This window comes from Mastomys coucha, unplaced genomic scaffold (assembly GCF_008632895.1).
Source record: "Mastomys coucha isolate ucsf_1 unplaced genomic scaffold, UCSF_Mcou_1 pScaffold5, whole genome shotgun sequence".
Lineage (NCBI taxonomy): Eukaryota > Metazoa > Chordata > Mammalia > Rodentia > Muridae > Mastomys > Mastomys coucha.
The window spans coordinates 12486484-12500071 of record NW_022196911.1 but is presented as its reverse complement, the minus strand read 5'-3'; the positions used below and the strand labels follow the sequence as shown (position 1 = coordinate 12500071).

The 13588-nt window shown below is 45.8% G+C and overlaps 1 protein-coding gene and 1 long non-coding RNA gene across 6 annotated transcripts in view; one reads left to right on the top strand and one right to left on the bottom strand.

Annotated features, from left to right (window-relative positions):
* LOC116077156 overlaps positions 1–11737 on the bottom strand; it is a 21360-nt gene extending 9623 nt beyond the window's left edge. Inside the window, exons 1-2 of the long non-coding RNA XR_004113177.1 lie at positions 11478–11737; positions 8754–8833 (exon numbers count right to left, since the gene is read on the bottom strand). This is a non-coding gene — a long non-coding RNA (uncharacterized LOC116077156). The remainder of the gene's footprint in view (positions 1–8753; positions 8834–11477) is intronic.
* Pde10a (phosphodiesterase 10A) overlaps positions 1–13588 on the top strand; it is a 459546-nt gene that overhangs the window by 311016 nt on the left and 134942 nt on the right. Inside the window, exons 1-2 of one of the 5 annotated variants that reach the window (XM_031351503.1) lie at positions 11769–11820; positions 11917–12094. The exons of 3 other annotated variants lie outside the window; for them this stretch is intronic. In XM_031351503.1, coding sequence (XP_031207363.1) covers positions 12079–12094 — 16 coding nt within the window. In that variant the 5' untranslated portion in view covers positions 11769–11820; positions 11917–12078. One more of the 5 variants, XM_031351504.1, reaches the window with a different exon arrangement.

Sequence of the window (13588 nt, the reverse complement as noted above, 5' to 3'; positions counted from 1 at the left end):
ACAAGACTTCCCAAGTCCAACAGGAACCTGGGGTTAGATCCTAGGAAGCAGAAAATGACAAGACTTCCAGCAAGGACTGGGTGAGCTGAAGGGACACAGAGGAGATGCTGCTGTCACGGTGTGAGTAAAACTGAGACAGTCCCCGTAAAGTTCCAGTAAGTCCACCCTCCCCAAGGCAGAATTACTCTTATATACAAGGTATTGCTCTGCTGAAAAGGGGGTTTAAAATAAAACTTGGAGATTTTGGTATTTATCATCTTTTGAAAAAGACTTCAGACTTGCAAATGCTTTATCATTTAAAATGACAAGGTGGTTTTATCTTGTGCTTTTATCACAAGCCAAACATCTTTGCCTTTTGCTTCTGTTTGTCACAACGTGTAAAAACTCCAGCCTGGTTTTGAGCACCCTAGCACCACAAACATCTGGCCCAGCACACTAGCACCAGAAACATCTGGCCCAGCACACTACACCAGAAACATCTGGGGCAGCTTACGGAGACAACCCGATGGGAGGATGTTTCTAGAAAGCTGATAGATTTGCAGTAGGTATTCTATCATTATCACGGGCAGTCTGCTTAGCAAATCTAACTCCTTTATCTGAAAAGTAACGAATGGACTTAAAGCTGCCTTATACATGGATTTTTACAAATTTCATCCAATGACTTTAATCCCTGGCTAGGATTTTTATTTTATTATACTCTTTGCAATGAACAACCCCCAAGTTCTGAATTCCTTCTTTATTATTCGATTGGGAAAGTCAATAAGCCTCCCTAGGGAGTTTTAAATATTTTCTCCGTTTTAAGTCACTTAAGCAGTGATTCAAATATTTATGGACTGACTACTATGCTCAAAGAACTCTGCTAGATACTTACCAATGCAGCCACACAGCAATGATCAGAGTTAAAACAGCCCTTCTGTCCAGAGGAGTCTCAGGAAAGATGTAAGGAGAACCTTTCCTGGAAGAAGCTAAGCGCAAAGCAGGAGAGGCCAGTAAGAGCTGGTGGGGGAGGGGTGGGTTTGGTGATGGAGGGGTTGTTACTAGAGGCTGGACAAGCCATGGAGTAAAGAAGCAGTATGAGGCAGGAGTCGTAGACAAGCCTGGCTTACTGGAACCAGACAAGGTCAGCTCTGAACAGCGAAGGCTAAGAACAGAGTGCAGGGTAGCTGTGGTCCACCAGGGTCCAGGGGTGAAGTGCTGACACGGGGAGGAGGGTCAGTGGAAACCAAGGCGGTAGGATGCAACAGTGCTCCTCTTCCTATGTTCCTGGACAGAAGCCCTGGCCCAGGCCAGCATCCTGAAGTTCCAGGCCTGGGCCAGTGAATGAAGATGTAGGGTCAGGGAGGTTGGCTCGAAAAGTGAGGTGTTCAATTGGCCCCACCCCATTGTATAAATGGTGTTTTGCCCAAACAAGCCGAAATCACAGGTTGACAGTTGTAATCATTGTCCCTGTCCAAGCCAAAGAGAAGAGTGAGGGCTAGTGTATAGCTTTTAAAAAAATAGATTTTCTTGCTTTTGCATCAGAAGAGGGCATTGGATGCCCTAGAACTGGAACTATAGATAATTATGAGCTGTTATCCACGTCTTGGGAACCAAACCTGGGTTGTTGAGCAGTAAGTGCTTAACCACTGAGCCATCTCTCCAGCCCATGGAGTACGGCTGATTAAAATGAGACTCTCTGATATTTATGCTGCTGGTTGAAAGAGGAACTCAGTTAAGTACTATCATGTGAGATTCAAATAACAACTTTGTATATTCTTCAGGACCTCACAGCTTCCCCTAAGTGTACAGATAAGCATTCATTTTAAATGATGTTGGTTTTCTAAGTTGCCCATGTGTGAGTGTCCATTCATGCACTTGTCCACATACACGCCATAGGTGTGGGCCAGAGGACAGCTTTTAGGAGTCGATTCTCTCTTTCCATCACGTGGATCCCCAGAATTGAACTCTTGGCTTAGTGGGAGGTGCTTTTCCCCACAGAACCATCTTGTTGACTCCAAACAGGCATTTTAAAACTGCATTTGGGGGTGGAGAGATGGCTCAGCCGTTAAGAGCACTGACTGCTCTTCCAGAGGTCCTGAGTTCAAATCCCAGCAACTACATGGTAGCTCACAACTGTGTGCAATGGGATCTGATGGCCTATTCTGGTGTGTCTGAAGACAACTACGGTGTACTTGTATATATAATAAATATACAAATCTTTTAAAAAAACCTGCATTTGTTCCATTGGACCCTGGATTACCAAATAGAGGATTACATTTAAAAAAACCTCAAACATGCAAACAGTATATAGTGTAACTCTTCAAAAGCAGCTTCCGTGGAGAACCTGAGATTCTGGTTCACCATGTGGTACAAGAGGTAGAAGCAGTAAGAGGTTCATTGTTCAGTTGAAAATATACCCGTGCAACCGTGCAGAATTCCAAGGTAGTTCTACTTAAAAATAAGTTCTTTGACAGATATAGTGGTCCACCCCTTCAATCCCAGTACCTGGGAAGCAGAGGCAGGCAAATCTCTGTGAGTTCAAGGCCAGCTTGGTCTACTCGGTGAGGTCCAGGTTGGTCAGGAATACCTAGTGAGACCTTGTATTGAAACAAATAAAACCAAGCAAGAACAACAAAAAAGCCCATGCAAAGAAAAATGGGAAAGATAAAACTTAAACAAAGAGAAAATACTTTTTTTTTCTCACAGTCTTTAAATATTTTATTTGTTAGTTCGGGCTATGTTTTTACCTGTCTGCATGGGCTCTGGTTGCAACAATAACCAAGGACTTGGCTGCACATCTTCTCTCATGTGGGAGAAGGTGTTGGGGGCTATTTTAATGTTTTATTCATGTGATGTTCTCAGTGTGTATTCCTAAAGACAGAGGATGAAAAGCTCATGTTTAGCTCACATACCATTTTCTAGCCTGAAACTGTCAAGTGTCTGTTCCTGGGGGTAGAGACTGTGATGTCTTCTTTCTCTGGCCTTGCCTGGGAGGGGAGGCTAGGAGAGGTCCTGTAGCTAGGGTAAGCAGATAGCAAAGACTTCTCTGTCAGGAAGCTACATTCTTTTACTCTCTAGAAACAGTCTCATTGGGTCTGTTTTACTGTGGATAATTTAACACAATGGTCTTCCAGGGATATTTGTCGCTAATGGTTATTGCTCAGTATCCATTACTTTTAAAAATTCTGAGTAAATCTGAGGGGGTCTTGCATGTAGATGTTTGTAGTCTGGGACTAGGGAGAGGGAGAGATGAGGGATTCTTCCACAGTAGGAAAAGATAGGGTCCTCCATCAGTAACTAGTGATGGAGTAATTTTCAAATGGAACTTGGCAAGTTACTTCATCAGCTGAGGAAGAATGTTGCTCTTTAGTGACTGACCAAACAGCCTAAATAGTACACTCTCCACCATGAGAAAATCCAACTTATTTAATCCAAACACTGGGCTAGGCTTTCCTTCAGAGGACTGTATTGATATTTCTGAAGAGTTTCCTTGGTGTTTCTCCTAAGGAAATGCAGTGTGGAATGTCTGTTCCCACAGAGCTGGCGGCTGCAGGGGATGGGTGGTCAGAGAGGAAGTGAACCTTAAGCGAGAGGGACGTCTATGGCAGTAGCAATTCCCACTTGCTCTGCGTAGCCAGTTTTCCCATGCCCCACCTGGTGACAGACCTGGCTTTCCTGCCATGTGGAAGGTGTGTAACTTAGGCCTTACCAATCACAGAATCCACTAGCCAGACTCAAGGGCAAGGCCACAGTGGGTCTCAGCAGAACTTTCTTCCCTTTCTTTTTCTGTGGCTGTGAAGCAGAGTGGGCCTGTCTGTAGTCATCTAAGAGGTCTGGGTGTCAATCAGGACAAGCTGGGATATCCTGTGGTAACAAGGACTGCTCTCTGTGGGGTAGCTCATTAACAACGTGCATTTCCCTTTTACGTACACAGTTTGCTGTTGGGTCCTGGTTCGTTAAGTCATTATGAGTCCTGTTTTTATCTTATAGTTGAAAGGGTATATGAGCCTTTCATTCACAGGGAAGGAACTCTATTTTAGGAGAGGGAGACAGGTAAGCAGAACCCAGGGGTAGGGATAACAGTAGGAGGAACTCTGACATTAAGGGCCATTCGGCTGTCACCCACTCGCACGCACACACATGCACACACACAGGCATACACCCATGCACACACACATGAATACACATACACACAAGCATACACACAGAGGCATACACACATGCACACACAAGCATGCGCATGCATGCACACACACACACATACACACAATTGCAGCGGCAGCTCAACTTTACCTTTTTTGATTATTAAAGTGAAAGCTGACGTAAGGTAGTAGGCAGAAAACTTGGCCTCTTGCCAAAAGTGACTCAGTAGTTTACAGATGGGAACGTACAACAGAAAGATCTTCTGGCTCTCCAGGAGGACCTTTCTGATCTCTCAGACACAAGCAAAGCCACCCTCTGGTAAAGGCACAGGAAGGAAATGTGGGCACATCAGGGCAGCAGCATGGTGGGCACACTGCTGTTTACTGGAACTGGCTTCGGGCATCTCTGGGGGTTTCTCATGCTAGCAGATATAATACCAAGTTCAGAGGGCTGTCACGGAGAAAGTGAGTCTTCGAGAAGAGGGCCGGGTAGTGTGTTCTCATCTCCTAATGCCATGGGGGATGTGGGACCACGAAGTCCCCTCAGGTGCTCCCTCAGCTCAGCAGAAGACAGAGACGCTGAGGTGGTTTATCATCTGACTAGTGTGCTTTCCTGGTGCCTCTATGTCTCAGGTAGGGCGTCTTAATTTTGGCAGATCAATGAGTGATCAAATGGACGGAACTTCCCACTGTTAAAAATACATGCTTCCCTACATCCTGATGAATGATGGGCCCTCCTAAATGACCTGATGAAAAACAGAGTTCAGATACACTGCCAGTTTAGTCTAGGATTTGGTTGTGATATAAACAGTTTCCCACTTCCAGCAAGAAGTCCTAGCTGCCCTGGTGGGGTTGGGCAGTGCTGTGAGCTTCCTTATCTTCTCTGGTAAATGGTGCTTCCAAAAATGCGGTAATGCCTTTCTCCTTCTAAGTGGGAGGAAAAAGACCCCTCCCCACACACAATTAAAAGGTTTAATTTTCAAAAGTTGTGAAAAAAGATAAAATATGCATAATTTGGACAAGGTAACCACACTATAAATATACCAATTCCTATTGGGATGTGAATTGGTGTGGGAATAATCTTAATTAAGGTACAGACTTAACCCTATTATCCCTCTGCATTTCTATCCCTCATGTGGCGGCAAGCACAGGCTGACCAGCCAGCCTCACTGTTTGTGGGCCCCAGCTTACTTGTTCCTCTTACACCACAGGTGTTGCCCCAGGCTGGCCTTACCCCAGGCTGGCCTTACCACTCTGTTCCGCCTTGCTGACCCTGGTACAGCCTCTGCGTAACTTACCATACCCCATTCACTTGCCTGCTTTAAGCAGTATTCCTTGGTTCTCACTGTAGACATCAATGATGAGATTTTTTTTCATTCTCCTGGGTTTGGGGTAAGGTTACATTTCCTAGTATTTTTATGCTGGTGATCATGTGACTTTCTGTGGCTAGTAAGGGATGGAAGGGAGAGAGGTGCATACCCTAATGGGGGATAGAATTTACCCTGTGCCCATCCATGCTTGGCTATAGTAGTCAGTGATATTCCGTATTGTTGTCTTAGTGAGACAGAAGCGGTGGATGCCTCAGGATGCCAGTGCCTATGCAAAGGGTTTGTAAATCTGATAGTTTAAGTCACTGGGGTTTATCGTGCCAGTGAACACTCACCGCTGTGTACTGGTGCCAAGGCTCTCTTTCCTTTTTTGAGAATTCACCTGAGCAAAGCATTTTGTTTATGTTGCCAAGATCATTAACAATGTTAATCATTGATTCTCGGTCACACACACGTATGACTCTGAGCACCCGTGCCTGTGCCTAACTCTGGATTCGCTTATCTGACTCCTTGGCCATTATGCAGCAAGCTCTTGTGAGCACCTGGTGTTCCCAGCTCTCTAGGAGATCCCAGGATCAATGCAGGAGCAGGGGGTAGTTTACTTTGGAATAGGGACCAGGGAGAGGAACTAAGCAAGCTCAGCGCTGTGCTAATAAAGGGACTAGAGCAGAGAGACCACCGGGATGATTTAGTAGAACCTGTCTCTTTCAGCTACAGTCTTAGGTAGGTGTCTCCTCCTCACCTTCGGAACTATCTGGCCTTCATGTCTCATTCCTAAGATGAGAAGAAATCCAAAGGTTTCAATCACTTGGGTATGGATAGCTACCACTCTCAGGTAGTAGCATTAGAGATGAAAAGGAATTTGAAGCCCTGGGCTTCCACAGCCTGTAAGACATGTTTGCTGTTCCAGGAGACATGCTCTGAGGAGACCCATCAAGGGATGGGGCGTGGTGGTTATGCAGAGGAGGTGTGGACTTGTACTCTGACAAGAATAGGAAGGGAAAGACTTTCCAGGCTAAGGGAAACAGCATGACAGAACTGTGAAACGTTCCGAGAAGTACAAGAAACTTATCATTAGAAGAATGAAGGCACAAAGAAGGGCCACAGCTGAAGTCTCCCTGGGCAGTGGGTGGCTGGGCAGAACTCTGGCTTTGGGCTGTACACAGGCCACACAGAAGCTCTGTGAAGCTGTAAAAATCTCTGGCTTTAAAAAGTGGGTTCTGGGAGCTTAGAGACAGTGCAGGGATGAGGGAGGCTTAGAGGAAGAAGGGAAGCCAGCTTGGAGGGATTGGTGTAGAGAGAGTCCTGAGAGGGCATGCAGGGAGGGTGGACAGGAGAGAACTGAGAAACAATGCCAAGGACACAGAGCTGATAGGGAGGGAAGGGAGTGGCCTAGACAGAACCAAACCTTCAGGTTTGTATCCCTGGTGGTTTGAGTTTAAACTTGAGAGAACTCAAAGAGTTTTGCTTTCTACTTCCTACTTTTATGTATAGGAATTCCGTGAAGACTCAACCTGCAACGTTTTCAGAGAAGGAGAAATTACACTCTGTGCACATGATAGCACTACCATCTCACTATGTGTCTCCAGAGCTCTGTCTGTCCAATGATCATTTCAAATAGAAATGGTTTCTTTCACATTCTTCCTTTGCCTATGATCACGCACCCACGTGAGCAGCTTTCCACTTACGTACGAAGACAATGGTCAGCTTGAAACATTAGTGGGCGAGTAGGTGTCTCCTTGGCCCATTAGGACACTCCTGTTTCTTTATATTTACATTCACCACTAGTGCTACCAAGGACACCCTTGTGTGTGTGTGTGTGTGTGTGTGTGTGTGTGTGTGTGTGTGTGTGTATGTGCCTTTCCATACTTCTGACCATATGGGATCAGGGTTTCCTTCTAGGACAGTGAGTGGACCATGCTGTGGCTGTGTTAGCCAGTAGGCAGGGGCAGAGGGGCTGTGGATTCCTAGAGAGGGCTCAGTGGTGGCCAACATTGGGAAGCCATTATTATGGGGATTGTAGTGTTCCAGACTGTCACTCACTGGAATTATTTTTCCAGGGTCTACTCTGCCAGGTGCTGTGCTATCCTTAGGGTGTGACTGTCTCACACAGCATTTCTGCAGAAGTGGGAAGAAGGCTGTTTAATGGACAGTCACAGAAAAATTCATGGTTAATACTGGCATGCATGTGAGTGATATGTGGGAGAACATAGATTCCAATAAGGGCAGGGAATCACATACATTTTTTTCCCTGAGAATCCCAAGTAGTATTTTCTCTCTCTCTCTCTCTCTCTCTCTCTCTCTCTCTCTCTGTGTGTGTGTGGACTGAGAGTACGTATGTATATGACATGTATGTAAGTGCACATGGAAGGCAGGAGAGGGTGTCAGATCCCATCAACTGCAGTTATGAATGGTTATTGGCCACCCCATGTGGGTGCTTGAAAGTGAACCCAGGTCTTCTGAGAGGGCAGCAATCTCTCTTAAACACTGGCCACGCCATCTTTCTGTCCCTCACTGTAAATTCTTAACTCCTATACTTTGTGCATATCCATGGAGGAGCAGGCTGTGTAGGAACTGGCCTAAGCAAGCAGAAATACCCATTAGCATGGTAACTATATATATATTTTTTAATACTAGCTTTGGCACAGCCTTGCTGGGCAGGCCACTATTTGTTTACCCTACCTTTTTTTTTCTTTGTTTTAAATCCTTAGTGGATGAACATTAAAGTCAGACTCCTCATCATTACAAAGAAAATGCGGTTTCAGAAACCACATAGAAAGGCACTGTGCAGCTCAGTGGCAGAGTGCTCTCTTAGCATATACAGACCCCTGGTTCAATCCCAGCACCTCAAAACAAAACAAAGCCCAGCATTGAATATGCTTCTTTCTCTGCATGTTGGGTCTTGTTTCTGTGTGAGAAACCCGCAGGTGGGTGACTGCTTCTGGTGCAGACTTTGGGACTCCTCAGACTCTAAGCGAAGGGCTGTGGCGGCATCTGAACAGTGGGAGAGGAACTGGGAGTGTCTTAGGAAGAACGAAGTGTCTCGAAGACTCCCCGTTGTCTGAAATACTTCTCTGCAGTTCAGATGCACTCGCTATAGTCATTTCCTGTTTTCCCTAGAATGCCTCCAGCTGCCGGGGGGGGGGGGGGGGGGGTGGTGTTTGGGGGGGTCATGGTGCTACTAATTATTACCCCTCATGTTGTAACCACGTCCTGCTTTATACTGCATGGGTCAGAACCTCCCTCACCCTTGACCATGGTGCAGAGCTAAATCATGACAAACACCAGGGGCTGTAGCCCATACCTGCAGCCCTGGGATTCTCACGTAGACTCTTCATTAAGCACGGATAGTCTGAGAAGCCTATTGGTCAGCACCAGGCACATCTGGAAGGGGAGCAGATCTTTAGCAGTTATCACAGCATACTTTAAGGTGATTATTTTGTCCCTTTTAAAGATGAAATTCGTTTTGACTTCTTCTCTACCCCCTTCTAAATCCAACCTGAATTCTCTTCGGTATTCTGGAGTGAACAACTTCCACAGTCACACAAAAAGAATAATGAGACCGAGGTGGTTGGCACCACAAAACAGGTCTATCTGAAGTGAGCCTGATTCTTTTTAAAGATATGATTCAGAAGCCCTGGGCTTTGAACTTCTATAAAGCATGTGCTTGTCTTAGGGAAAAGAATGCTAAACCACCCCTCTAATCAGATTTGATGAATCTCCACTCAGGGTTAGGCCATTCCCAGACCTTGACAACGTCTGAGTGTGGGGCCTTGACACTTAGTTTCCGGGTAGATCTGTCTCTGCTCCTCCCTCTCTGTCTCACAGAGAATGAAACCATGCATTTGTGAGGATGCTCACAGAGCCTTTCTTTCTCCAGGAGTCTTCCATTAGAATTGAAAATTCCCCCAGGAGGGACCAAAACACTTTATCCATAGAGGCAAATAGGCTACCTCCCACAGGCTGGGACCTGCATCCCAGAGTGCTCTATTGAGAAAAGATGTGATAGTGGGAATACATGGGTGGGTCATGAGGGTGGGTGGCATCTAGAAGTGGGAACAGGATAGGCAATGATACCATGTTGGTCAGGAGGACTTGGCTCCTAACTCTGCTCCAGGTTACCACAGCCCCACATATCCACGGTTGTTCTTACTGTCACCGTCAAAGGCTGCGAAGGGTGCTGTAGACCATGGGGGAATGACAAAAGCAATAGATAGCTGCACAGGGCTGGGAAATGGCTCAGTCGGCAAAGTGCCCAGACACTCAAGCCTGAGGACCAGAATTGGGATTTCCAGCACCCATGAAAAAGCTGGGTGTGGCAGGGACATGCTTGTAATCCTAGCACTGTAGCAAAGGGTAAAGGGAGAGACACGAAGATCCTAGAACATGCTATTTAGCTAAATGAGTACCCAGTTTATTTAGAGACCCAGTCTCAAAAAATAAGGTGGAGAGCAAGAGGACATCTGATGTTGACTTCTGGCCTCTTCATGGATTTTAGCAGACAGGAACAGACACACAGACAAATAGACATACACACACAGACTCAGACACACACAGACATATAATGCACACAGACACCCAGAGACATACACATAGACATACACACAGAGAGACACACACAGATATATGCATGTAGACACACACAGACACACAAATGCACAGACACAGACAGACAGACACAGGACACCCTCTCCCCCCCGCCCCCCCGCACATTTGGCAACTTATATAATGGCCCCTGTGTCTGTCTGTCTATTTATTTATTTGTTTGTTTGTTATTGTTGCTGTTTATTTTGTTTTGTTTTGAGATGGTGTTTCTTTGTGTAGCCCACCCTGTCCTAGAATTTTCTTTATAGACTAGGCTGACCCTGAAATCAGAGAGATCCACCTGCCTCTGCCTCTCGAGTGCTGGCATTAAAGGTATGTGCCATCACATCTCTGGCTTGTGTGTCTGTTTTAAAAGAGAGAGTTTAATCTATTGCTTGCTTTTATGTTGTGTATAATTATTGTAGTCAGGACAAAGTCGGGTTGAATTGTGTAGATCAGGCTGTTTCCTTGTGGGATTCTTTCTTTCTGGCCACTCTGAGAGGAGGCGGTGTCATATAAACCCACATATGGTACCTCATTGAGCAGGCAGAGCACCTGGGAGAAAATAGATAAAGACCCCCAGAAAGGAGAAAACACCTGCTGTTAACTTAAGAACCAAGAAGTCGGCTTCTAGTAAGTGTGTGGCACAGAAACGGCATCCTCAGGGAAACAATGAAAATGCATTTTTTCTTCTGACCTGTGGTTAGAAAGACAGGGCAGGTGGGTCTTAAGAAGCCTGCCAATTCTATTTCTTTCCCCTTTTCCTCCCTCTCCCTCATTCCCCCTTTTAACCTTTTGTTAGTTTGTTTGGGTTGGGTTGACTGCAAAGTGGGAACTGTGTCTTTTGATGCAGCCCAGGGAGATCTTGAACTCTAACTCTAACTCTAGCCTCGATCTCCTGAGTTAGCAACAAGAAAGGGATTGATGCTGAGCCTGCTAAGGCTTTGCAGATTCTTGAGGTCCACATCTGATATTCCTAAGAGTTCAGTCTTTACTCATCTTGCAGGAGCGAAGGGGGCCGGGTAGGAGCAAGATTTGCCAGTACCTGTTGTTTGTTTTGTGTTATGAGACAGTCCTGTATAGCTTATGCTGACACTGAGTTCCTGAGGAGTCTGAAACTAGCTTTGAGCTTCTGATCCTTCCTCAGCTTCCCAAGTGCTTACAATTACAGATTTGTTTTCTACACTGGGTGTAAAATACCAATTTCTGATTATATTTGGTAGGACTGTGCCTGAACGTATTTAAAGGTAGCCGAGTAAGTCCTACTGTGGAGAGAGAAGGTCTGAGCTGAATGCAGAAGTCTCAAGGGCCACGTAGGACACACGTCCTGCTAGTGAAGAGTCTGATGGGGAATGAATGCCAGTCTTCTGGGAGATCAGTGAGGAACGGGCATAGCGCTTCAAAAGGTGCTTTCTCATCTTCTCGTCCAACCCCCAAACCTCACCTCACAGAGAAGCCATTCACTGCGGCATCACAGACAGCTTCTTTAAAACTGCACGACGGGGGTGGGGGGCGTGGGGGGAGGGCCACCTTTTCCCCACTGAGCCGTTAGCCTCTTGGAAAGGCTGCAAGCCATCTTGGCAATGTTACCCCAAATCTGTAGTGCTGAAAACCCAATGTGTCTTCCTCCTCAGGCTCCCTGAAAGAGTGAAGGTAACTGGTGGCAAGGTGTTAGAGTCTCGCTGGAGGCCTTTGGCTGGGGGAGGGATGTGTGGAGTGTGGTGAGGTGAAGATTCTAGGGTCAGTTGTGATGTCAGCAGCGTGGAGGGAACAAGCTGGGACCTGAGGTGAGCAGTTGGAGTCTGTTGGAGGGCGGTTGGTCAACCTGACTGAAGGGATCTGAGCAGTGGAAGACCCCACTGCTGTGTTGCCTTTCAATCCAGGAAGAAAGAAAGAAAGGATTCTGAGGATTTGGGCAAAGCCACATTCCTGGAGAAGTCTGTATACTGATGCCAAACCCAAGAGCTGAGCTGCTGATGAGGCCCAGGGGGGCAGCCCATGCGCCCTGAGCTGTTGGCTAGCAAGGTCTTCCTGCTCCACGTGACATGGAAAAAATATATGGTGAGGAAGCTGCTTGTTCACATCATCATAGAAACGTGTGTTTGGTAAGCGTTGTCTCAAGAGACATTCTTTAAGCAGCCTTCTGACAATGTCAGCTGGTAGCTGATGTGCTCTCGCCAGTTGGGTTAGTGATGGAAACACTGTAACAGCTATAGGGATCTTCGTCATTCTCATTAATCTAAAGAGGTCAGGAGGTGACAAAAGTGTAGCCCCAAACTGAAACTTGTCAGATAGGAGCTTGGAAAGAGGCAGGGCTGAGGGAGAGAAGAGGGGTCCTTACAGTAGTGGTCCCCAACCTTCCAAATGCTGTGACCCTTTAATTCAGTTCCTCATGCTGTGGTGACCCCACCATAAAATTGTGCACTGCTGTTATGTATGAATAGTTATGTAAATGCTGATACGCAAACTTTGAACTTGAGGATGCACCCATTGCAAGAGGGGCATCCAATAGGTATTCAGTGTTATGTCCAGAGTATAAAGGAAAGGAGGGACTGCCCAAATTTGGAAAATTTATTAACTATACTTGCTTCAAAAGAAATTTAGACAACAAACTGCTAGTGCATTGCGTCTAGGCCTTCAAAGTCCTAATTTCTAGAGCTCTGTGGTCTCCTTTGTGTCTTGATGCCTCTTCTCTCCCCGATCAGGAAGTAAGGAGAGCAGACATGAATAACAAGTCAGAAACAAATTATACCATCCTCAAATATAATTGATTGTATAATTGATAAAGCTTATACTGGCATCTTAAGATCAAGCCAGCAAGCTCCTTTTCTTAGCAAAAACCAAGAAAGAAATGAAATGGGTTGTTCTACAAGCCCATCGAGTGGCAGTGGTACAGGGGGACCTCCTGAGCTTGCTTGGTTTGTAGGGTCCTGCTACCTTACTGTGGCATGTAGGCTACACACAGCCAGCCTGCTGCTTTTGCTTTTCTGCACAAATAACTTCCAGGTCTTTTTTTTCTGTTAGCTTCTGTTGACACTCTCTAGTAGCTGATTGGATGTAAGGCCCCAGGAAGGATGTGGGCTAAGACCATGTGGAGACCTGACATCACCCTGACTTTGTCCTTGGTGTTTTACTCTAGTTTCGTATCATGTTCATGGTTATGGAGATACAGAGAAATGTGTAATGTGGCAGTCACTCTTTAGGGTGAGTTTACTTCTGTACTGTGCCCTGTTTCCTGATTCGCTTGTGCCACATTTCAGTTGAGGGAGCCCGTTAGGTTAATAATACATTCCCATCACACCTGATCAGCTGAGGTCACCTAAATGGAGAGAATGCTTTTGTGTCTAGGATCTGAATTCTAAGTGGGGAAATCTTTGTATACGAGCATAGCCATTGCTGAATTTGGTTTGCACTCATGTATGAAATTTAGGAATTGAGGTAACTTTGTGACTAACTCAGAATTTAAAGAAGGTATTTATGCTTTTTAAGTACTCTATATTGGAAGGAACTAGCTGTCAAGAAAAATGTCACCCATGGGGTATGTTTTCCTAATTC